Source organism: Narcine bancroftii, chromosome 11, assembly GCF_036971445.1.
Source record: "Narcine bancroftii isolate sNarBan1 chromosome 11, sNarBan1.hap1, whole genome shotgun sequence".
Taxonomy (NCBI): Eukaryota; Metazoa; Chordata; class Chondrichthyes; order Torpediniformes; family Narcinidae; genus Narcine; species Narcine bancroftii.
Genome location: NC_091479.1, coordinates 1,548,837 through 1,573,907, shown reverse-complemented (window position 1 = coordinate 1,573,907; position 25,071 = coordinate 1,548,837). Strand labels below are relative to the sequence as shown.

The following is a 25,071-nucleotide window of genomic DNA, read 5'->3' as shown; positions in this document are numbered from 1 at the left end:
CAGCCTTGTAATGGAAACATCCTTACGTGTGTTGATTTTTTGCATGGAAATGTGTTTCTCCAGCTGTCGCCGGAGCCTGACCTCAGCTCCGTACTTGGCTAAGGTGCCATTATCGGCCAGGATGAAGTGCGAGTGCGTGTTGCTCAGCACGCTCAGTTTGCTCAGTGGGTTCGACATTGTTTGATAAGGTCTGGTGACCTGAAACAGAAAGAAACATCAGGAGCCAAATTTTGAACTGCAAACTTTGGTCCTGTTTCAGTGATCCTTGATCTGCCAGTCAACTTCTGACCTCTATATGATCCCATGACCCGATTTCTCGTGCTTCCTCATCTCATTGATCCCTTGGTCTCTCCCTGACCCTTTGATACATGCTTCCCATGACACCTCTACTCTCAGTGGCTGAAGCCTGACTCAGAGACCTCCCAGATCTCAGCGACCAGTCTCCCATGCCTCACTCGAGGGTTCTCTGCTAACAATTAATTCTCTCTGGTGAACAAAATTCCACTAAATCCAGAAGGAAATCACATTGGACAGCAGAAGAGGCCCCCCCTGGTGAGCCATGCAGAATCTCATTTCCTCAGTTGGCCTACACTCAGGAAACTTACAAAGTGTGGTTGATTCTATCAGACTGCCAGGAAAGACAAATCAGTCAGTCATTCTCCCCCAACAGTTCTCCCCCACAGTCTTCATTTTGATGGAATCATGAAGAAGGCTTGCCAATAGTAATACCTTGCCAAGAGTTTGAGGAGATTTGGTAGGTCACCACTCTCGGAGATTTCTACAGGTGTACCGTGGAGAGCATTTTGGATAGTTGTATCACTGTCTGGGCTGGAGGTGTCAACGCTAGGTCAAGAAAATACACCAAAGATTTGCAGGGTTACGATAATAGTGACACATGAGAGGAGCCAAGGTCATGATCATCCTGGAATTGTGAGGTAGCCTTGTGGGGCCTGGCAGTCAACTCCTGGTTTGATTTTGTTTTCTCAACAATACCATTTATTCCCCTGTTCCTGGATCAGTTTTAACACACCCTCCCACCCCTGACTGCAGAGGTGGTCTTTTCAACAATACAAAGCAAACAGGGAATTCTCCAGAGGATGTCTCCTAATTCACACTCACATTCTGTACCCCAGCATCACAGTGTTGGAGGGACTGTGCTGGGGATTCACAGGGCAATGGTGAGCAGGAAGAGGGGATGAAGATTATATTGGAGAAGAAAGCAGAAAGTAGTAGAGGAAGAAAAGTTCTTTGCTTGGAGGTCAGTGACTTGTGGAGTTCCACAGGAATCTGTTCTGGGACCCCTGCTCTTTGTGATTTTTATAAATGACCTGGACAAAGAAGTGGAAGGATGGGTCAGTAAATTTGTGGATGACACCAAGGTTGGAAAAGTTGTGGATGGCGCTCAAGGTTCTTGAAGGTTACAAAAGAATATAGACAGGATGCAGATTTGGGCAGAAAAGTGGCTGATGAATTTCAATCCACACAAGTGTAAGGTGATGCATTTTGGAAGGACAAACCAGGAGGCTGGGTACAGGGTAAATGGTCAGTTACTTGTGAGTGTGGATGAACAGAGAGACCTTGGGGTGCAAATCCATACATCCCTCAAAGTCGCCGCACAGGTGTTGATAGGATAGGATACGATGTTGGAATTCATTAATATAGGGATTGAATGGAGAGGGCATGAGGCAACTCTACAAATCTTTGTCCTCAGTTCTGGTCACCCCGTTATAGGAAGGATGTGGAAGCTATGGAGAGGGTGCTGAGGAGATTAAGTAGGTTGTTGCCTGGATTGGGAAACAAGTCTTATGAGATAAAGTTAGCAGAGCTGCGACTTTTCTCCTTAGAGCGTAGAAGAATGAGGGCAAACTTGATAAAAGTTTACAAGATTATGAGAGGCATAGATAGGATGGTGAGCCAGCACCTGTTTCCCAGAGAAAGATCAGCAAACACCAGAGGACATAAGTACCAAGTTAAGGGAGGGAAGTTTCGGGGAGACATCAGGGGTATGTTTTTTTCACAGAGAGTTGTGGGTGCCTGGGATGCTTTGCCAGTGATAGTGGTGGAGGCTGAAACATTGGGGGCATTTAAGAGAACCTTTGAAAGACAAATAGATGAAAGAAAAATAGAGGGTTATGGGGTAGTGAGGTTTTAGCATTTTTTAAAAAAAGAAGGAATATATGGGTCAGCACAACATTGAGGGCAGAAGGGCCTGTACTGTGCTGTACTGTTCTATGCTCTATGAATTCATAAGAGACCAAATGCGATCAGAGTTCCCGAGGGGGAAGAGAAGACACCAGTTTTGAGGAGCCCAGTTTATAAGAGAAAGCACCTTTTGAAGACCAACCAGATTATCTCACAACCTGTCATCAATTGGGTAGGAAAGTTCTTAAACAGATATAAAAAGCAGACAGCACCTTGCAAAACTAACAGTGCAATTCATTCATTTTAACTTCACTCTTGACCCATGTGAAATGCAAACAAGCCAATGAGAATATCTTTCTCATCCTGTTAAACAAGAACAGATCAAAAAGCAACTGTTCATCCAACAGAAGAAGGCAGGGTGCATGGAATGTAATGGGAGAGGAGAATGGGGTATCTATATCAAACAGAAGAGGAAAGTGGGTCTCAATGCATTGACAAGGAGGACATTTCTGATCTTTGTCAAGTTTTGTGAAAATGTTCCACTTCACTGATTAATGTTCTGTAAACCTACATCTTTCCCAATTAAATCCATCCTGTTTTCCACAATTCCCCAAGGAGCAAATCCAATTGCACAGATCCTTCCCCGGGATTTGGATGAATGATCTTTCAACGCATCTCCCACATGACGGATGACACCTGAAAATTAATAATAATGTGTTACTCCAGTTCTTGAGTAAGTTAGGGGAAGGAGAGCAGGTAAGGGAGGGGAAAGAAGGAGAATGGAGTAGGGAAGTAAAGGGGAGTGGAGGTAGATTGCGCATGAGTACGGAGAGAGTGTGGAAGGAGAGAGGATTATAAAGGCACAAGATAGAAAATGGGTATATGTGTGTTGGGTACTACCAGTTGTCCCAATAATCACAGAGACAAAGACTGAGGGGAACGATAGGCTTTATTACACACAAGACTGATGGTCCGGGTGCAAGCTAGGGAAGTGCAGGAAAGGAAGAGGTGACTCGACCTTTAAGGCCTGGGTCACCGGGGAGGAGTCCAGGGAGGAGTATAGGAGAGGATGTCATTAGGAGGGCAGGTTAGCTCGTGCCTGTCCTGGCCAGTACATACAATACCATATCATTAGAATGTGTAAGGATTCAGGAGTATCAAGATGAGAGATAACAAATTTATCATGTTATTTTATCCATTTAAACCATAAAGAATCCAACCACTGGGCACTGGACTCCTAGGAACTGAATATAAGAACACTAGGAGCAGGAGTAGACTATCTGGCCTGTTGAGCCTTGATTGATCATGGCTAATCTAGCTACCTCATTATTTCTTTCTTCATGACAGCATAAAGCATGTTTCCATCAACAGACATCCAACTGGTCTATAATTAAGTGCTTTTTGCTGACATCCTTCTTTTTTTATATTTTTTTATTTATTACTTCCCCATAAACATATCAATAACAATATATACAAATATTCATCATTAAAATATACACAGTGACATTTTCATTTCCCCCCTTCCTACCCCACAGAATGTAAAGTAAACAATAAAAGAATACAAAAGAAAAAGAAATCTTGTCGTCCAACATTCCATATTTATGTATTGTCATGCTTGGATCTTATCACTTTAAGGGATGGAGGTTTGAAATTGACGGTTTCCAATTTATTCTATGTATGGTCCCTAAATTTGTTCAAATAAAGTATGCTTGTCTTTTAGATGGTAGGTAGTTTTTTCTAATGCAATACACTTGTTCATTCCTATGTACCACTGTTGTATTTTGAAGGTTGCCTCCGTTTTTCACGTTCTCATTATGCACTTCTTTGCTGCTGCTCTAGTGCAATCATAGTAAATCTTTTTTGAGCTCTGTCTAATTTTAGGCCTAATTCTTTGTCTTTTATATTGTTTAACAGAAAGATTCTGGATCTTTTGGTATCTTATTCTTTGAAATTCTATTTAATATTAAGTTTAAATCCTCCCAAAAGGTTTTCACTTTTGTACGTGTCCAAATTACGTGTAATGTTGTTCCAATTTCTTGTTTACAACAGAAGCATCTCTCTGATATTATTGAGTTCCTCTTTTAACTTTTGATGTGTAACATATAGTCTATGTAGCCAGTTGTATTGTATCATACGAAACTGAGTATTTATTGTATTATTCATGGTTCCTGTGCATAGTTCCTCCCACGTTTTGTTTTTTATTTGTATATTTAAATCTTTTTCCCAACCTTGTTTGGGTTTATAAATTGTTTCATCATTTTCTTTGTATTGTAATTTGTTATACATGTTTGTTATAATTTTTTTTACTATCGCGGTATCTGTAATTAAGTATTCATAGCAGCTACTCTCAGGTAATCTTAGACTAATTCCCAATTTTTCTTTTAATAAGTTTTCAACTGACAGTATGAAAATACTGTATCATGCGATATTCTGTAAGTTTTTTAATTGTTCAAATGTTAATAAATTATTTCTCAAAAAGCAATCTTTTATTCTTTTAATTCCTTTTCTAGCCCATTCCTTAAAAAAATAAATAGTCTATTGTAAAAGGAATTAATGGGTTTTGCATCAATAACATTTTTGGCATTTGATAATTTATCATTTTTCAATCCAGATGTATTCTCTTCTATGTTTTTAGTAATTGAAATAGTACTGGTGAATTGTTGTGTTGCACCAGTTTCTCATAGCATTTATAGAGTAAATGTTCTGGGGCCTTTTCTCCTAATTTATATAATTCTATCTTGAGCCAGTCCGGTTTTTCTCCCATCTGGTAAAATTCTAATAGATATCTTAACTCTGCTGCCCTGTAATAATTTTTGAAATTTGGTAACTGCAATCCTTGTTTAAACCTCCATGTTAATTTTTCCAAAATTTTGCCCTTCCATAAAAACGTTCTTATTAATTTATTCAGTCTCTTAAAAAATTCCCCTGTCAAGGGAATCGGTAGCATTTGGAACAAATATTGTATCAGTGGAAATATATTCATCTTGATGAAGTTTATTCTCCCTATTAAAGTTAATGGTAAATCTTTCCATGTCTCTAAATCTTCCTGTATTTTTCTTATTAATGGTTGATTGTTTAATTTATACAAATGATTTAAATTATTATCTATCCTGATACCAAGGTAATGTATAGCCTGTGATTGCCATTTAAAATAGGATTCCTTTTTACATTTTGTATAATCAACTTCGTTCATTGGCATCACTTCCCTAGTTGCCCTACTCAATTTAAAGTGGTCTGAAATGTACCCATTTGTTACTACTTTTGCCAAAGGTCCATTATACAATGCTCTAATCCAATTAATAATTTTCTGTAGTACTTTAAATAGATAATTCCATTCCACCCTGTCGAAAGCTTTCCCTGCATCTAAAGTAAATGCCACAGTTGGCGTTTTATTTATTTGCAATGAATGGATTAAATTAATAAATTTACAGACATTATCTGATGCAATTCTATTTTTAACAAATCCTGTCTGATCTAGTTTCACTAATTTTGGTACACAGTCTGTCAATCTATTCAGTAGTAATTTTGCAATTAGTTTACTATCTGTATTTAGCAAAGATTGGTCTATATAATGCCATGAACAGCGGATCTTTTCCCATTTTTGGAATTACTGTAATTATTACCATTTTACATGAGTCAGGAAAATTTTGGGTCTCTTCCACTTGTTTCATTACCTCTAAAAGGGGCGGAATTAATAGATTACTAAATACCTTATAAAACTCTGTAGGGAATCCATCTTCATCTGGTGTTTTATCATTTGGTAGTGTCATTAATGTATTCTGTATTTCTGCTATTGTAAGGGGTTTTAGCAATTTATTTTGATCCTCCAATTGTAATTGTGGTAATTCAATGTTTGATAAAAATCCACCATGAAGGTTGATACAAAATAGTCATTCAGTTTTGCCACCCTTTTTTATGTAATTTTTATGACTTTGCTGTCAGTATATTTTATGCTAGTGTGGCCACTGGAATCACAGTGGACATGAGGAAATAACCACACAAGGCATTTCTAGAGTGAATCAAATGGATTTTCTCTTCATCACCTGTGCAACATTTTAAAAGCTAGAATCACGCACTCGACACACACTGACATCGTCATGCACTGATGCCAGTTCGATGCCTCCTGGGAGTTGTAGTTCCGCCATAGCGCCACGACACAGTCCCCTTTGCCCTCCAGAAAGGTTTGTCTGTCTTTTCGGTTGTTGACCTTTGTGACAGTCTATTGGCTGCTGCAGTGGGGAAGACATCCACATGAGCTGGTTTAAGCCTGTCAATAGTGAAAGACTGTGGCTTCCCTCCAATGTCCAAAATACAGGTGAACATAGTTTGTTTGAGTATCCTATAAGGTCCTTTGTAGGACATCTTTAAAGGTTGACCAAGTGTTCCCCTTCGGACAAAGACATATTCGCAGTTTTTGAGATCTTCAGCCACAAGAGTGTTCTCCATGTGTTGATGGTGGTATAGAGGTCAATTTTCCTACGGTCTCCCTTTGCCTGATCAACAGTTCCTTAGGATTATCACTGGAATGGTTGGGGACGAACTCCCCTGGAATCACCAACGGTGTGCCGTACACAAGCTCCACAGATGAAGTTTGGAGATCCTCCTTTGGAGTTGTTCTAATGGTCAGTAGTACCATGGGCAGCTCATCAGCCCAGTTTGGGCCCTCTAACCAAGCCATCAAGACTAACTTGATATGTCGATGAAATCTTTCCACCATTCCATAGGCCTGGGGATGATAGGCATTCATATGATGAAATGTTGTACTGAGTAAACAAGACAAGGCATCCACAATGAGGAAGTCAATTGTGGTCCTCTATATGAAGTAACATGCGCTGGTAAACCAAAACGAGACACCCAGGAACTGAGGAACACCCGAGCACAAGTGTCAGCAGTAGTATCTACTACAGGCACAACCTCGGGCCACCACATAAACCTGTATATTACTGTAAAAAGATAATGGTATTCTCTTGATACAGAAAGCAGACCAACAGTGTCCACATGGACATGAGCAAAATGCTGAGTAACTGCTGGGAAGGACTACAGTGGTGCCTTAATATGCTGCTGAACTTTTGCTCTCTGGCAGGCAATGCAGGACATCGCCATTTGTGTAATGTCTTTTTAAAGACCGAGTCACATGAACCTGTCTGAAACCATACAAACGGTTGATCTAATCGATGGATGTGAGAGATCATGCAGAGAGTCTAATACTCCACGTTTCCATGATGCCAGAACTTCTGGGCATGGGTGTCCCGTCGATATATCACAGAGGAGTAGTTTGCCATAACTGCAAACTGGACATCTTTCAATTGTAGGTTTGTGAATTGAATCCGATAAGCATTCGTCTCATGGTCATATTCTTATGCCACGGTCAAAGCTCTATAGTCAATATCTTGATCTACAGATAAAACCTCGAGTGGAGCAGAACGGGAAAGTGAATCAGCTACTCCATTGTCTTTTCCCGAAATATGTAGTATTTTTGTGGTGAATTCTGAAATGAATGTAATTGCCATTGTTGTCGAGCTGACCAGAGCTCTGCAACCTTGGAAAATGCAAATATTAAGGGTTTGTGGTCAGTGTACATGGAAAATCTAGCCCACCAAAAAAATAACAGAAGTGCTGAATAGACAAGAAAATTGCCAAAAGCTACTTGTCAAAAACACTGTATTTCTTCTCATGATTGATGGCAGCTGAAGAATGCTAATGGTTCCCATTGCCTGCTGACATATTGATGAAGTGAACCTCCTACGGTCATACAGAAAGGGTGGTGGCTGCATTTAAAACTGGGCAGCTGAGCATCGTGGCATGAGTCAGCAAATCTTTCATCTTCAAGAAAGCATTATTTCCCTCTTCAGTCCAATCATTGTTTTCTGGCATTTCCGGACAGTAAATCGAAAAGAGGCTTCATGATATGAGCTGCTCCTAGAAGAAACTGATGGTAAAAATTTACCAATCCCAAGAATTTCTGCAGGCTTTTAACTGTAGCAGGTCTTGATCACTTAGTAATGGCCTCAACTTTGGATGGCAGCGGAGTCACACCTTCCTGAGTAATCCTATGCCCAAAGAAATTAATAATTTCTTGTCAAAAGAGGCATTTATCCGAATTGATGGTCAGTCCAAACTTTTGAAGACAAAAATGAATGTACGAAGATGTTCCAAATATTCTTCCTAGCTCCACTGGCCACTAAAATGTCATCGAGGTAAATGAAGACATTTACCATGTGCTAAAGTATCCATCACCCATTGAAATGATTGAGCGGAATTCTTTAAACCGAATGGTATTTGTAAAAATTGGAACAACCCAAATGGGGTAATTATTGCTGTTTTTGGAATGTCTTCTGGCTCTACTGGTACTTGGTGATAGGCGCGCAACAAGTCTATTTTGGAGATCTTTGGGTCATGCAAATTAGCCATGAAATCCTGAATATGAGGTATTGGATAACTATCCAGGCTGGTGGTGTCATTAAGCCATCTGTAATCTCTTATAAGGTCGCCAACCCTCAATTGGTTTTGGAACCATATGTAATGGATATGCCAGGGACTGTCAGACCTACGAATTATGCCTAGTTCCTCCATCTTGGCAAACTCTTCCTTAGCTAAAGCGGCGTTCTTTAGCATGGATAGGAGGGGCCTTAGTACAAATGTGATGAGAAACACTGTGCTTTTCAGTGGAGGCAGAAAATTGAAGAGTAGTAATTTCAGGGAAATCTTCCAACAGCTTGGACAATTCATCTACTGGTTTACCTAATGTTTGAAGGCACAGAGCAGGGGTATAGGTGTCTGCCAGAGGAATAGTCTGAAAAGTAGTTTCATCTATTAACCGACACCCTTTTAAATCAACGAGGAACGAATGAGCCCGAAGAAAATCTGCACCAAGCAAAGGTCGGGATACTTTTTTTTCTTTGGCTTGGCTTCGCGGACGAAGATTTATGGAGGGGGTAAAAAGTCCACGTCAGCTGCAGGCTCGTTTGTGGCTGACCAGTCCGATGCGGGACAGGCAGACACGATTGCAGCGGTTGCAAGGGAAAATTGGTTGGTTGGGGTTGGGTGTTGGGTTTTTCCTCCTTTGCCTTTTGTCAGTGAGGTGGGCTCTGCGGTCTTCTTCAAAGGAGGCTGCTGCCCGCCAAACTGTGAGGCGCCAAGATGCACGGTTTGAGGCGTTATCAGCCCACTGGCGGTGGTCAATGTGGCAGGCACCAAGAGATTTCTTTAGGCAGTCCTTGTACCTTTTCTTTGGTGCACCTCTGTCACGGTGGCCAGTGGAGAGCTCGCCATATAACACGATCTTGGGAAGGCGATGGTCCTCCATTCTGGAGACGTGACCCATCCAGCGCAGCTGGATCTTCAGCAGCGTGGACTCGATGCTGTCGACCTCTGCCATCTCGAGTACCTCGACGTTAGGGGTGTGAGCGCTCCAATGGATGTTGAGGATGGAGCGGAGACAACGCTGGTGGAAGCGCCCCAGGAGCCGCAGGCGGTGCCGGCAGAGGACCCACGATTCGGAGCCGAACAGGAGCGCGGGCACGACAACGGCTCTGCACACGCCCATCTCCGTGATGGGCTATAATAAATCGCCAAGTTTCGAGATGATTCTCGAACTTTACATTCATCTTCCTGGTGCCAAAAGTCAAAATGTTGGAACTGTTAACTGCTTAAAATTGCAGGTCTGGGGTAGGATGGCATGTGTCAAAACTGGTGGGTGGAAATACATTAACTTCTGAACGTGTGTCCACCAGAAATTTTCGCTGGGATAACTGGTCCCATGCACACAATAGACTTTCAGGTTTCTTGCCAACCACCGCAGCCCTTACTGGCAGTTGGCCTGGACTTTTCCCACAAACGGGCAGGGTGGAAGGCACTTGCAGGCAGTTACCCCACAACACCTGTGGTAATAACACCAAGACAAGGTCTCCACAGGCTGCTTGCTTGTAATGGGGCGTTGCCTGCTTGTAGGGAGTGATGTGCTAAGGGCACTAGAGTGTGACATGAGCTTACTTTCATAATCTATAATTTATTTCTTTTTTTAAGTTTTCCCAATCATTCTGTGATCATTCTGTTTGTGAGGATCCCTAACTACAAGATCATTAATTTTACTAGTCTCATTGCAATGGACCAAATCCAAGATAACACATTCCCTTGTCAGTTCAGTAATTTGTTGTTCAAGAAAACCACTGCAGATACAGTCAATGACTTCCTCGACCAATTAAATTTGCCAAATTTATGTGCAAGTTAAGTCCCCGTAACAACATTCTTACATGCTTCAGATATTTCTTCATTTTTGGCCTGTGCTAGCGTAATGTTATTATTTAGTGGCCAATAGACTACGCCCAGCAGTGATTTTCTTTTCCCTCTTAATATTCCTTATCTCAACCCAGAGTGATTCAACATTCTGCATCTTGGTTTTTCTATTGTTTATCGTTCAACATCTTCTTAATCTCATCCTTAATTTAGGGTGTTAGCTCACTTCATTAGCCTATCCTAATCTTAACCTCACACCTTTGGATATTTAATTCACAATCATCTCTACGGTTCTGCGATGACCATTAAATTATATTTCTTTGTACTGATTTGTGCCACATTCATTGACCCTGTTCAGAATACTATAGGCCCAAATCTTCAGGCTCCAGTTCCCAGGTTCCCAACTCAGATTCCTGATGCTATTTGGTCTCTATTGAGGTGCAGATGATTGTGAAGGTCTGCAGGCAAACTGGTTGTAGGCTGCCACAATATTCTGGTTGCTTACCTGTGCTGACTCCGGCTGTGAATATCCAAGCTCCTGTGGTCATTGCTGCCTTAATCAGCCCCTTCCCAAACACCTGTTTCAGCTTATGCTGTAAGTCAAAGTTCTGAAGCCCACCATGAACAGAGATGAGTAGCTTTGGAAGCTCGAGTTCCCATTCTGTGGACATGAGGCGGAGCAGGAGGTCTGGCTTTGTGTCGTATGATACACGGATATACTGTAATGTCAGAGCAGTAGACAAACTCAAAGACCATTGTACAAGTAGATCATTTATCACAATTTACTTCTGGGAACTACCCATAAACCCTTAAATGGCTTTGGTAAAATAAAACAAATCAGAAAATTAAAGGAATGTGTATAAAGGGTAATGGAAAAACCATCGTGGGGTTCTATCTCCATGCAAAGTCTCAATATCTATGGCTGAAACACTTTCCTGTTGGCTGCAGAGCCATGGAGGATGAACTTATAAAGTGTACAATGAGGTGGTTTTCTACATCAGTATGTTGCAGTCCATTGAAAAACCTGCTGTAAAAATGAGGAAAGGTTAATTGGTCACATGGTAGTTCAAGGGCTTTTCAGGAACAATGATCGTATGTGATAATTAGATCAAGAAATCTTATGTCATTTTGTTAAATCTGAAACTAGCATTACAGTTACTGCAGCATAATTACAGTGCCAGTAACTCGGGTTCCAATCCAGTGCTGAGTGAAAAGAGTTTGTATGTTCTCCCCATGATCTGCGTGTGTTTTATCCAGGTGCTCATTTCCTCTCACCCTCCAAAATGTACAGGGATGGTAGATTAAATGGTGTAATTAGGTGGCATGGTTTTCAATGAACAGAGTAGGCTTCTATTGTGTTGTATTAGTAAAATTAAATATTAGAACATAGACAATACAGCACAGTACAGGCCCTTTGGTGCTCGATGTTGTGCCCACCTATATATTCCAATCTCGATGATTTTAAGAAGATCCGACACTTCCACTTCCTGAATCTCCACCATGTCCAGTGCACAGACCTGTTCTCCCACATGTCTGCGTGGGTTTTCCCCGGGAGGCTCCGGTTTCCTCCACCTATTGAAACATTCTAAGGGTGTAGGTTAATTGGATATAATTTGGATGGTATGGGCTTGTGGGCCAAAATAACCTGTATGTCTAAATTATTTTAAAAATTAGATCTTATGATGTTGGTAATAAGACACCACCATTGATTGAGGATGTGTTCACAGACTAAGAGCACAGAGTAGGAATAAATGGATTAATTTTGGATTGATAGACTGACTGGTGGGGTGCCACATGAATCTGTGCCTGTCACAATGGATTAAATAATTTGGTTGATGGGATGTGTAATATATCAAAATTTGTAAACTGTACAAAGCCAAGCGGCAGCGTGGGCTATAAAGCAGAAATCCATGCATTATGGTCTAAGGTCGTCAATGAGTTAGGGATAAAAACAGTTCAATGAATTGGTGAAGACAGGTCAGAGGGAATATTCTTTTCCAGCGAATAGGAGTTGGAGTGAGAGTGCGAGAGCAGGGTACTTAGAGCAGGTAAGTGGAACAGCTATTGTGGCAGCGGCCATTGTGTGAGTGGGCCAAATTTTGGGCGGTGAGTTGAGGCTTTGGCTCAAGTGGCATCAGTGAGAAGAGGTGGAGACTAAGGTAAGATTTGAAGCGGAGCATGAACCTCATTGATTGCCTGGATCTGGTAAGCAGCCAGATGTCATGGCTCTTGTTAGCAACAATGACATTGATAGGAAAAGGGATGAGGTCCTGAAGAATAAAAATAGGGAGTTAGGAAGGAAGCTAAAAAGCAGGACTTCAAGGGTTTTAACCTCTGGATTGTTGCCTGTGTCACGTGCCAATGAGGGGAGGAATAGGAAGTTATGGGAGAGGAATGTATGGCTGAAAAGTTGCTGCAGGGGATAGAGGTTCAGATTCGTGGATTATTGGGATCTCTTCTGGGGAAGATGACCGGTACGAAAAGGACAGGTTACACCTGAACTAGAGAGGGACCAATATTATGGTGGGCAGATTTTCTAGCATTGTTGGGGAGGGTTTAAACTAGTTTGGGAGGGGGAAGGGTGTGGTGATATGTAATTACACCACTAGGTCACCAGGGGTTATCCCAGTGATCTTGTCTGTAAAGCAGTCCAGAGCGACAGTCTCGCCTTCCAGGTCTGTCTTGCAGGGAGACAAGACCTCTCAGTGTACATAGTAGTTTATTACAGCTGTCTTCTACTCGCACTGCTGGTGTGGTTACTGTCGGTACAAAGGGAACAAGAATGTGAGGGCACTAGGCAGTGAAATGATGAAGAAGGTTAGACAGATAATAGGGAAATATTGCAAGTGTAAGACGTAACTCATGCTAGTTTGGAAACAAATTGAAAATGATGATGACTGCAGCACTGAAGGTCTGAAAGCCCTTAGTATAAGGTGGATGATCTTGTAGTTGCTGTGAAGGCCCGTAGTATAAGGTGTATGATCTTGTCGAGCTGTGAAGGCCCGTAGTATAAGGTGTATGATCTTGTCGAGCTGTGAAGGCCCGTAGTATAAGGTGGATGATCTTATCGTGCTGTTGAAAGTTGGCAGGTATGATGTAGTGGGCACCACTGAGTCATGGCTGAAATAAGTTCACAGCTGGGAACTAAACCTCCAAGGATACAGTGTACTTGAAGGATAGGCATGTCGTCGGGGGATGAGGGTGGGGTGGGGTGGCTCTGTGGGTAAAAAAAATGGAATCAAATCTTTGGAAAGAGGAGTCATGGATCAGAATTCCTGTGGGGAGAATTAAGAAACTGGTATCAAGGGTCATGGGGAGAAGACAGGAGTATAGGGTTGAAAAGGATAGTAAATGAGCAATGATGGAATGGCGGGGCAGACTCGATGTGCCGAATGGCCTAATCCCACTCTCATGGTCTTGTAGTTTTATTTTATGTGTGAGAAAATTGAAGTCATTACTTCAAAAGAAACAACAGCAAGCAAAGCAGGTATAGATCGAAAAAGACTGAAGGGTGTTGTTTATGAGGGGGACCTGGGTTTAAAGTTAACATGCAGATGTATCAGCTATCAGGAAGCTACTTATTGGCTTTTATTGCAAGGTGATTTGGGTGAAGTGTGAAGACTGCAGGGTGCTGGAGACTGGCTCATGGGGACCAAGAATTCGAGAGGATGCTGATGGCAAGAGGGTTCCTGAAAGCTTTCTGATTGGATCTAGAGCTCACATAGCTGATGGATTGAGTGGGGTCTTTTGCAGGAGTGTTGGAGGCAAATCCAGTGACTTCAAAGAGACTATTTTCCTTATCTTTCTCTTATACTGTAAGGGGTGCTAGACAACACTACTGGTAACTCTGCCTTACAGTGGGCAGAAAGCAATTTTGTGTCATAGTACATGTTTTGTACTGTTACATGACAATAAAGGAATCTTGATATCCTGTTCTAATTATAAGGATCCTGTATTTGGACTATTTTGTGCAGGTCCAGGCTCCTGATTAAAGGAGGGATAAAGTTATTATGACGTATACAAAAAAGCAGCAGATTAATTCTGGGAATAGAGGTTTTTTTTTTCAAAAAAGAGAATCAAATAAGCAGTGGATAACATTAAATTTCAAATAATTAGTATAGGTCAGGGGTCAACCATTCAAGAAAATGGAGACATTTCTTCACCCACTGCCCCAAACATCAAGAGAAGCAAAAGCTTGGAAATACCATCACCACAAAGTAATTCTCCAAGCCACACACCACCCTGACTTGGAAATACAGTAAAATTAATGGCATGCAGCACCCATGCGGATTGTTAGTTGCTGAATAAGTGCATTTGCTGCTTCCTTGAGATTGACTGGTGCCAATTTTAAACATTCGGATTTTTCTCCAATTTATTTTCCGCGATTCTTTTGGCAAGTTGCAAGAGGCTTCTGAATGCTTGAATTCTGGATAATGGGATTCCTTTATAATTGCTGGATTGAGGTTCCTGACAGTGCATGGATATATCCAGACATCAGGAACTGCACTTATTCAGGACACAACCTCCTTCCCAGCAGCAGTTAGGGACAAATTCAACCTGCAAAGCCCACATCCCTTGAATGATTAAAAAGGATGCAAATCTTTATAATTTTCTATCCAAAAGGACAGTTGAGGCTCAGTCACTCACTGTGTTCTCATTCTGAGGGAATCAAGAGAAAATGTATCAGGGCAGGAAAGAGGTGCTGAGGTAAAATATGACCAAAATCTGGGGATCTCTGAACAGGTACAGGGGCCTGAATGCTCCACTGTACTTTTATTTATTTTCTTGTCACCCACCTATAATATCCCCACAACCAGCTCTATCCTTCTCTCAGCCCTTCAGCAATCCCGCTTCTATTGCCCTTCCCACATCCCCCTCCCATACCTTAATGCCACCTTTATTTCCCATCAGCACAGGTATATTCTCAATCCCCCTGTAACATGAAGCAGTATCCACACCCATGATACTCCTGATCTAGATTTCCTCACCATGGCTTTGTTGGTGGAACCACCACCCTGAAACTCCATGACTCCATATGCGTCAGTAGGCCCAGCCTCTGTGTGCTTGCTAGGTGACCATTTCTCTGCTTGAATCGGCGATTTCTCCTCCTCTGTGGTGTCACTGGATGGGACAGGTTTAGCCCTAATGACATGCTGACTGACCAACTGACCACAACAGCACCTGGAAAAGATATCAGAGCAAATCACACCAAAAGTAGCATGGATTCGATTTGAAACCTGTGTACAATCTCCAACATTACCTGTGGGGGTCCTTGGCATTTGGGATGATATAAATACAGTCACGCTTCTGAAAGTTCTTTTCAATCCAAGCTTTGTGACCCTGCAGTTAGGAATAATCAGTTTTACAATCCAGATGGCACAGACATTATATGGGATAAAAAGAATACAGAAGTTTGAAAATCCAGACAGGATTCTCCGACAGTAGAAGAGGGGCGGCCAGCGTGGGACTATGGGACTGGGAGGGGACAGTGGAAGGGAAACGTCAACCTCCACGGATTCGCTTCAGCACGAAAAACAAGGTCACAGATTTCCGACATGTTTCAGCAGTTGGACGCTGGATCGTTTGAAAATTAGGTTTTAAAATATTGCAGTTCAGCCCAGGTTCAGGCACCTCAGCCCCAACATCAGCGCCGAACACAATGGACAGTTGAAACCTGTAGTCCCCCACTGGTCACCCCAGCCCCGCAGTCCCCCGCCGACTGCCCCAGTCCCCCGCTGGCTGCCCCAGACCCGCAGTCCCCCATCGGCCGCCCCAGCCCTGTAGTCCCACGCCAGGGAACTGTCAGGTGGGAGGGTAGGGTCGGCAGCAGGGAGGGTAGGTTTCGACAGCAGGGAGGGTAGGTGTCGGCAGCAGGGAGGGTAGGTTTTGGCAGCGGGGAGGGTAGGTGTCAACAGAGGGGAGGGTAGGTGTCGGCAGTGGGGAGGGTAAGTGTCGGCAGTGGGGATGGTAAGTGTTGGCAGCGGGGAGGGTGGCTGTCAGCGGGTCGCCAGCTGACTGTCAACAGCCTTCCCGCTGCTAGGCACCTGAAAGCTGCTAGCAGCTTTGCCCAGAGCTGCTTTCAGGTGCAACATGGGATTCTCAGAGCAGGATATTACATCGTCAGGAGAAGGGTTAGGTAGGTAAACCTCTTGGTCAGGTTCTCCACTTTCAGGTGGCCACCCGACAGCCGCATCGGAGTACAATAGGCTGCTTTACAGTCGGGTATTGTGGCCACCTGAAAGTGGCTTATGTCAGTGATCCGGAGAAGGGGGTATGCATCCAGCTGCGTAAAGTGGTTAATCATTTGGCTACAGTGGATCACCATATGGGGTTTACTTCCGCCCCTGACCACCATGACTTGGGCTCTCAAGAGGTTGGAGCTGGGTGCTATAACCCCCTCTGCCAGGAGTCGCTGCACCTCGGACTTTATGAATGCCCTGTCCTCAACACTGTAGTGTCTGCTCTTAGTCAGATTCTCAAACAGTGATGGTGAGGGTATGCGGAGGGTGGAAAGACTGCAGGCAGGGGCAGGCTGCAGGTGGGGGGGGGGGGTTCAATGAACTGGGTGTTGTATACAGTGATAAGTAGTTGGGGCTCCCCGAATGCCATCATGACACTCCTGAACTGGCTTTGGAAGTCCAGCCCCAGAAGGATCGGTGCGCAGAGCTGAGGCATTAACAGTAAATGGAAACTGTCATCACGTTTACCATGCATCGTGAATGACATAATACAATATCCACGGATCTTGGCAGATGGGTCCTTTGCGGCCATGGATATTATACCGCTCGTTGGTCTGATGGGGAGAGAGAGTTTGTGAGCAGTGTCTGGGTAGATGAAGCTTTCACTGCTTCCACTGTTGAACAAGCAATTAGTTTGTTTCCCATTTACCTCAATCTCCACCATCAAGTGGGTAATTGGGTGAGGGCTGCCCTGATCCAAGATGGTGAACGCTGAAGTGGAGGAGGGTAAGGTGGCAACCCTGGGTCACGCATGCGGTCGAGTCGTTTCAGGCCAGAAGTGACTGCAGGAGGAAGTGAAGTCAGGTTCAATGACTGATCCCCAGGGGTGCCCATGGCACTGCTCGGTAGGGAAGGCTTTACAGACTCTTGTAGTATCCTTTCTTTCCGCATCCCAAGCAGGTGGCTTCTTTTGCCAGGCAGCATCGCCGAGGGTGCTTCTGCTGGCTGCAGAAGTAGCACTTAGGGTGCTTGGCTGTGGCAGTGGCGGTGGGGTCGGGGCCTCCCTATATGGAGACAGTCTGTGATGTCATGTCCAAAAATGGCTGTGCCCGCGACCCGCACATGGAGGGCCCGTTGCCGGAAGCGATGGATTCAGCATTGGGCTGAATGTAAAGTCTTAGCAAACTGGAGGGGTCTCTGCAACGTCAGCCTGTTTTCCTCTAGCATTTGCTGGCAGATGTAATCGGACCTCACCCAGTCCACACAGGCATCCCAGATCAGCTCTTCCACATACTGGTCCACCGATACTGGGGAAGGATATTGCCCCTGCATTCTCGCTCAGAAAAAAAATCATCTAGAGTCTCACTGGGTTACTGCTTTCTCAAGGCCAGGAGGTACCATGAATAGACTTTGTTTACCTGTGGTCTGTAGAGGTTGTAGAGGCTGCAGAGTAAGTCGTAAGGTGGGTGACAAGAAAATAAATAAAAGTACAGTGGAGCATTCAGGCCCTTGTACCTGTTCAGAGATCGCCAAGTACACACGGCAGCCAACCGTTGCTCACAGTAACTTGAGTTTCTTCTCATCAGAGTCTACGAGGTCCTCAGAAGCTTCCAGGAAATCTGTGAAGCAATTGATCCACTGCTTGTATAGCTCTGGGGCTCCAGGCGTCTGTGGGTCAAGGTCTAGTTTTCAGGTCACAGCAGTTCTTCCATCCCGTGTGGAAAATTTAAGATATAATAAATTGATAGGCTCTCTGAATAACTCCAAAGTCGTACAATGAGGAACGATAGGCTTTATATTACTTTAGACTTGAAGCTGACCCAATTCCAAGTGCTCAAATGAGGACAGGGAGAGGGAGGTCAACCTTTATTCCAGGGTCACAAGGGGAGGAGGTACCAGGGAACGAGTCACCAGTGGGGGACGGGCCAGCTATCCATTGGCAGCTCCATATTCGTATCACCAGAGTCATTGACTAGGCTGTGCGGTGGGTGCAATGACCTAATATGACGTCTGGCATGTGCCGTACCACTTCCTCCCTCCGCCTTACCAGATTAACGCGTGTGCGGGTTATAGCATGTTTGTCAGAACCACATCATTCTTTTTTTGGGAAATATTTTATTTTTGATTTTCAATCACATCATTCATGACACAGAGTAGTGGTGTAGTCAGGTGTTAACATTGGGGGAGCGAGAGCACATAAAAAAGGAGCCACAACCACATGTGCACGCACACTCATGTTTTGCTACTAGCGTGCACTGGTACCCAGAGGTTCCATTTCAACTCCAACTCTCCCTGATTAAGTTGGCCACAATGGCGACACTGATCTTTACCCTCATCTCTGGTTAATCCGTGATCTCATCCTGGCCTGGACTGTCCCTGCCTTGTAGAGCCGCCTTGCTGCTAAACTGTCATCAATGGCTAAATTATCTTTTGTTAAGCAACCTCTGTTAACAAGGGAGGCAACCACTTCAGTGAATCCCTGCTGTGCCATGTTAAAGTAACCTGAGCAACCTGTGAACCCAAGCAGTTTCGGAGAGTCCGTCCTGCTGAGGGAACACCATCAATACTGGCAGAAGACTCCCAAGTATCGCGGAACCGGAAAATAAACTCAGTTATGGTTTCTCCTGACTTCAGTGCCTCAATGAAGTCATGATGTTGACGGGCTGCACCTCAAGCCAAATTTATCTTCACACATTGGCTTGACCATTATTACTGTGTGCCAAATCTCCCCCTATTCCTCTTGGCACCCCAGCTCCCTTTCATGGTGCACCACATGGCATCTCCAATAATATTTGAACTTCCCTTGTAAACGACTTGGACAAATAACAGCACAATGTGAGTGTTCCCAGGCAGAGAACATTTTCTCTTGTTATCAACCACTATCGTCCAACAGGCAGTACCACACTTTTCACAAACCTTCATAACCTTCTCAATGATTTCAAGTTTAAACAGATCATGTAAGCACCAACTACCTTCCCTTAAATTTGCAATCATGCCAGATGACAGATTCTTGAATTTCTCGTCTCTCTGCCACAGTTCCTCAATGGAATCTTCAAATCAGAACAGGCCCTTTGGTCCAACTCACCCACACTGAATCCCATGAAGGTGCCAACTCTTTCTGGGCACAATCTCTGAAGGTGCTGAGGAGATGCATTTGGTGTTTGGTGAACTAAAACCTGGGAAAATTATGGCAAAAGCAATGCTAAACATGATTTGCTGTAACTTGGATTCATTGGTTGAAAAGCATTGAATACAGATTCAATGAGAACATTGAAAATAAAATAATAATAAGGTGAAAAAACAAAGGAGTTTGATGATTTTGGGTGAAAGATCACTGACTTGAAATCTTAACTCTGTTGTTAAGATGCTTCTGAACCCACTTACTTTCAGAAATATTTCCTTCAGATTTTAATAATATCTGCACTTTTATTGTTTCTAAAGCCCTTTTTGGCAGGAATGGTATTAATGGGATGAATGGACATTCCTGTACAAAAAGATTCTGATTTTATGAATGAGACATTACTCAAGATGTTAAATGTCTAATATATAATTTTACTTTCACGATCCTTTGAATATTGGAAGACAAGTAGAGTCAAACCCATTCTCACCTCTGGCACTGGAACCCATTTGAGATATCATGAAGCTGCTGTATCCATTCTTACCAATGGCAACTGGATCCAGGGTGTTGCCTTTCCATAGAACCGTATAACACTAGAGCACAGAAGCAGCCCATTTGGCCCTCCTAGAAATATTATTCTGCTAGTCCCATTGACCTGCACCCAGTCCATGACCCTCCAGACCTCTCCCATCACGCATCTATTCTATCCAATTTATTCTTAAGACTTCAGAGTGAGCCTGCATTTACTACATCAGATGGCAGCTCGTTCCACACTTTTCCCTGCAAGGAAATTCCATAATCCTGCCAGCTTTTATGAGAGGCTACACTGCGAGCAGAAGAGTAAATGTAAAGGAACAGATTTCATCTCAGACCCAAGAATATATGATTGGGAAACCACTCAATTCATAAGACAAGAAGTTCTCCAGATTTGTGACCACAATGGTTTCATTATTATACATTCAAAATGAGTATTCACTAAACGTTGCCATATCTGTACAGTCCGATTCCAGTCATTCTGAACGTTCCAGGAAGGACAATCATGTTATGCACTATTAAATACTGGTAGGATAAATGTCAAAAGCTATTTTACATATAAAATATTTTAAAACAACTAAACTACACAAACAGTTTGGCATTCTGCATCCCAGAACAGATCAACTGTCCCAAATAAGACTCATTTTGAGATTAGGATATGCAGCATCCATAAACAATGGCTTCCAAAAGCGAGAACAATTTTTCTGCTTGAATTTTATTTTGTTATTTATAGTCTTTTAAATAACATTATTTTGTTGGGGGGGGGGGGGGAGAGGAGGAATGGCCCAGAGCTCCACTGCAGGACAGATCCCAAGTCCATGAGCCTAAGGTCCCTATAAATGGAGTGAGAAAGCTGGCCTCAAGAATAGTGAGCTCGTGCAGAATCTGAAAATTTTCCATCAGACCCAATATCCACCTCAAAAACTATAACATTGGAAGCATTTTCTTACTCACCTTCTGCGACCCAGACACAGTACGTTTAATGGATGTGCGTTTTGAAGAGCCACTCATTTGTTTGAGAGAACTGGTTAACATCTCCTTCAGCAGCCTATTCACTTCTTCATGCTTGTTGATGCCTTTCAGGCTGGTGGGAATTGCTCTGGATTTCAGCTAGTGTGGTCGGAAGCACCCTGTACAGCAGGGAAAGTAAGAGTTGACAACATTTAGCTATGCTGGTGTGATGTGAGAAAATGGTTCACAGAGTAACAGAATTGTCCCACTTTCCTCCAGAATAATCAGGTTAATGCATTGCCTCAAACATCCACTGAAAGGATTTAACAAATGTGATTGAGGATAAATCTGCTTTGCAGGGAGGATATTTCATAATCGTGCAGGAGTCAGATGGAAATAACTGTCATCTCAGGAAAAGAGCAAATGTAGGAGGCACAAAACAGGCTTTTGTTGTCTGAAGGTGCAGGGAAAGTCCACATTGATTACACTGGACAACAAATTTTATCAACAGACTTGCTTCCTGAGAAATTGGGGATGATGATAAACAACTTCAAGCTGAACACAAAGGTAATTTCAGATAGGAAGATGGAGAAACATTCAATTAACTTTGATTGAATTTGACATGTCTAATCGCATAACGATGTTGACACATTACATTAGTTCAACTGACCCAAAAATGTTTGCTGCTGGATTTCATTTGTTTTCAGCATCTGACGACTCTCATGTCAGTGTCCAACAATAATCAGCCAGTGTGGATGGATTCCAGTTTGACAATACAATTTTTCCATGGTCACAATGTCCTGGTCAAACCTTTCACTATGTTCGTCAATGACAGCCCCAAGATCATCAGGGAAGAAGGTCCAAGTGCGAATGCAGAAAATGAATTTTCAATAATATGCTGCACTTCGTGATTTTGAATGCTTCAACTAATTGTGTAAGTTGAGGCAGGAAGGGCCCATAAGAAGTATATGGTAGCTAGAAAGGATCTTAAAAAAGGACTTAGGAGAGCTCGAAGGGGACATGAGAAGGCCTTGGTATGTCGGATTAAGGAGAACCCCAAGATTTTCTATGCATATGTGAAGAACGGAAGGATGACGAAAATGAAGGTGGGGCCACTAAAAGGAAACAACATGTGATTGGAGGTGGAGGAGGTTGGGGACGTCCTTAATGAATACTTTGCTTCAGTATTCACAAGAGAAAAGGACCTTGATCAGGGTGAGGCCGGAATAGAACAAGCTTGTGTGCAAGACGGTGTTGAAATTAAGGTAGATGAAGTGTTGGACCTTCTTAAGAATATTAAGTCAAAAATACTAAGATAAGTCCCTGGGGCTTGACGCAATATACGCCAGGTTGCTGTTCGAAATGAGGGAAGAGATAGCTGTGGCAGTCGCTATGATCTTTGAGTCCATTAGGGTGCCATGCCTGCCAGTGAACAAGGGGTAGCGGGCACTGTTTGTTTCAAACGTGTTTATCTGTAGAGATATGTCAGAATAGTAAGTATCGGTTGTCCGCTCCATCCTCAACATCCATTGGAGCGCTTACATCCCTAACGTCGAAGTACTCGAGATGGCAGAGGTCGACAGCATCGAGTCCACGCTGCTGAAGATCCAGCTGCGCTGGATGGGTCACGTCTCCAGAATGGAGGACCATCGCCTTCCCAAGATCGTGTTATATGGCGAGCTCTCCACTGGCCACCGTGACAGAGGTGCACCAAAGAAAAGGTACAAGGATTGCCTAAAGAAATCTCTTGGTGCCTGCCACATTGACCACCGCCAGTGGGCTGATAACGCCTCAAACCGTGCATCTTGGCGCCTCACAGTTTGGCGGGCAGCAACCTCCTTTGAAGAAGACCGCAGAGCCTACCTCACTGACAAAAGGCAAAGGAGGAAAAACCCAACACCCAACCCCAACCCACCAATTTTCCCCTGCAACCGCTGCAATCGTGTCTGCCTGTCCCGCATCGGACTTGTCAGCCACAAACGAGCCTGCAGCTGACGTGGACTTTTTACCCCCTCCATAAATCTTCGTCCGCGAAGCCAAGCCAAAGAAGAAGAACAATTACAGCACAGAAATAGGCCAGTTCAGCTCTTTTAGTCCATGCTGCACACCTTCTCCCACCTAGTCCCATTGACCCACATCCAGCCCATAACCTTCCATACTTCCCTCATCCATGTACCTCTCCAACTTTTCCTTAAATATTAAAATTGAGCCTGCATCTACCACTTTGGCCAGAAACTCATTCCACACTCTCATCACCCTCTGACCAAGGAAATTCCCCCTCATGTTTCCCCTATACTTTTCTCCCTTCAATCTCAATCCTTGCCCTCTTGTTTGAATCTCCCCCTCTCTCAATGGAAAAAGCCTGTCCACATTGACTCTTATCTTCCCCCTTCATAATTTTAAATACCTCTGTCAAATCACCCCTCAATCTTCCCTGTTCCAGGGAGTCAAGTCCTAAACTGTTTAACCTTTCCCTGTAACTCAAACCCTGAAACCCCGGCAACATTCTTGTGAATCTTCTTTGCATTCTCTCTATTTTGTTGATATCCTTCCTCTAATTTGGTGACCCAAACTGCACACAATATTCCAAATTTGGCCTTACCAATGCCTTACACAACTTCAACATGATATCCCAACTCCTGTACTCAATGCTTTGATTATCAAGGCCAAGAAACCAGAAGCTTTCTTCACCACTCTATCTACACGCGACTCCACTTTGAGGGAATTATGTACCAGAATTCCTCAATCTCTTTGTTCTCCTGCACTCCCCAATTGTCTATCATTTAACGTGTTTAACCTTTGCTGATCAGTCCGACCAAAATTTAGCACCTCACACTTCTCAGTATCACACTCCATCTGCCATCTTTCTGCCCACTCTTTTAACTGGCCTATATCCCCCTGCAAGCTTTGAAAACCTTCATCATTGTCCACACCACCACCAATCTTAGTATAGGTCCGAGATGCATGAATTGTGTACTGTTTCTTTGCGTGTGCATGTGTGTGTCTGATCCCTGTTGTGACTTTCCCCCTGTGTAAATTAAAATCCTTGTTTGTGACTAAACTATGTTCAGACTCATCACTTCTCAGACTCTCCAAACCTGTTCTCCAGATTCACACATAGAAATCGAGAAATCTGAGCAAAACTAAGCCATTCAATGTTTGAGCACCATTTCGTATTGACACAGCTCACCCTCCCTCAACCGATTTCTCCTCATTTTCCTTTTTCTGTTTCTGGAATCATCCAACCTTCCTAAGTCCATCCTTTCTCCATGAGACACTACTTTCATGGGTAACCCCATATCTGTTCTACAATACCCAACAGAGTTCTGTTATTTACAATGTAAGTCCTTCAGTGGTTTAACCGCAAGAACAACACCTTGTACTTATTCGAGTAAAATTCCATCCGTCATTCCTATCCTGCTTTTCCATTTCTAGATCCTGTTGTAATCTCAGATAACTTTTTTCACTGACTAACATGAAAGTTAGCAATCCCTTTTTTGGAGATCCTCAAGTTCTGCTTGTTCATCAGCTCCAAACTCCTAATCTTTGGACAACCAGTGTAGAGGGGAATGAGTTGGACAAAGGACTTCCTCAACAGTCTTTTTCTGGGACCAGCAAAGGTAGCTATTCACAGGTAGGTCCAGGTTCTATGTCGTTGACAGCTGACTGCCCACTCATCTTTCAACAATATGTTCATGCCATGTCCACTGGTTCAATGAAATGTTCCAGACCAATGGGTGCCACCGGAGCTGTTCTGTATCCTGGAAAAAGAAAATAAAGTTTTAATTTGAAAATGCTGTAAATATGCAAGTACTAAACACACAAAAATGCTGCAGAAACCCAGGAGATCTTGCAGCGTCCATAGGAGATAAAGATATTTAACCAACATTTCGGGCTTGAACCCTTGATCAA

General features: G+C 43.2%; 1 protein-coding gene across 2 annotated transcripts in view; it reads right to left on the bottom strand.

The window, feature by feature from the left end:
- Window positions 1–22,579, bottom strand: part of LOC138745370 (transient receptor potential cation channel subfamily M member 1-like) — a 107,350-nt gene extending 84,771 nt beyond the window's left edge. The window contains exons 1-6 of one of the 2 annotated variants that reach the window (XM_069902343.1): window positions 21,163–22,579; window positions 15,638–15,717; window positions 15,366–15,558; window positions 10,883–11,096; window positions 2,714–2,838; window positions 27–198 (exon numbers count right to left, since the gene is read on the bottom strand). In XM_069902343.1, coding sequence (XP_069758444.1) covers window positions 27–198; window positions 2,714–2,838; window positions 10,883–11,096; window positions 15,366–15,558; window positions 15,638–15,717; window positions 21,163–21,243 — 865 coding nt within the window. In that variant the 5' untranslated portion in view covers window positions 21,244–22,579. Of the gene's footprint in view, window positions 1–26; window positions 199–2,713; window positions 2,839–10,882; window positions 11,097–15,365; window positions 15,559–15,637; window positions 15,718–21,162 lie in introns of those variants that run through there. The other variant, XR_011346222.1, reaches the window with a different exon arrangement.
- Window positions 22,580–25,071: the final 2,492 nt, after the last annotated feature.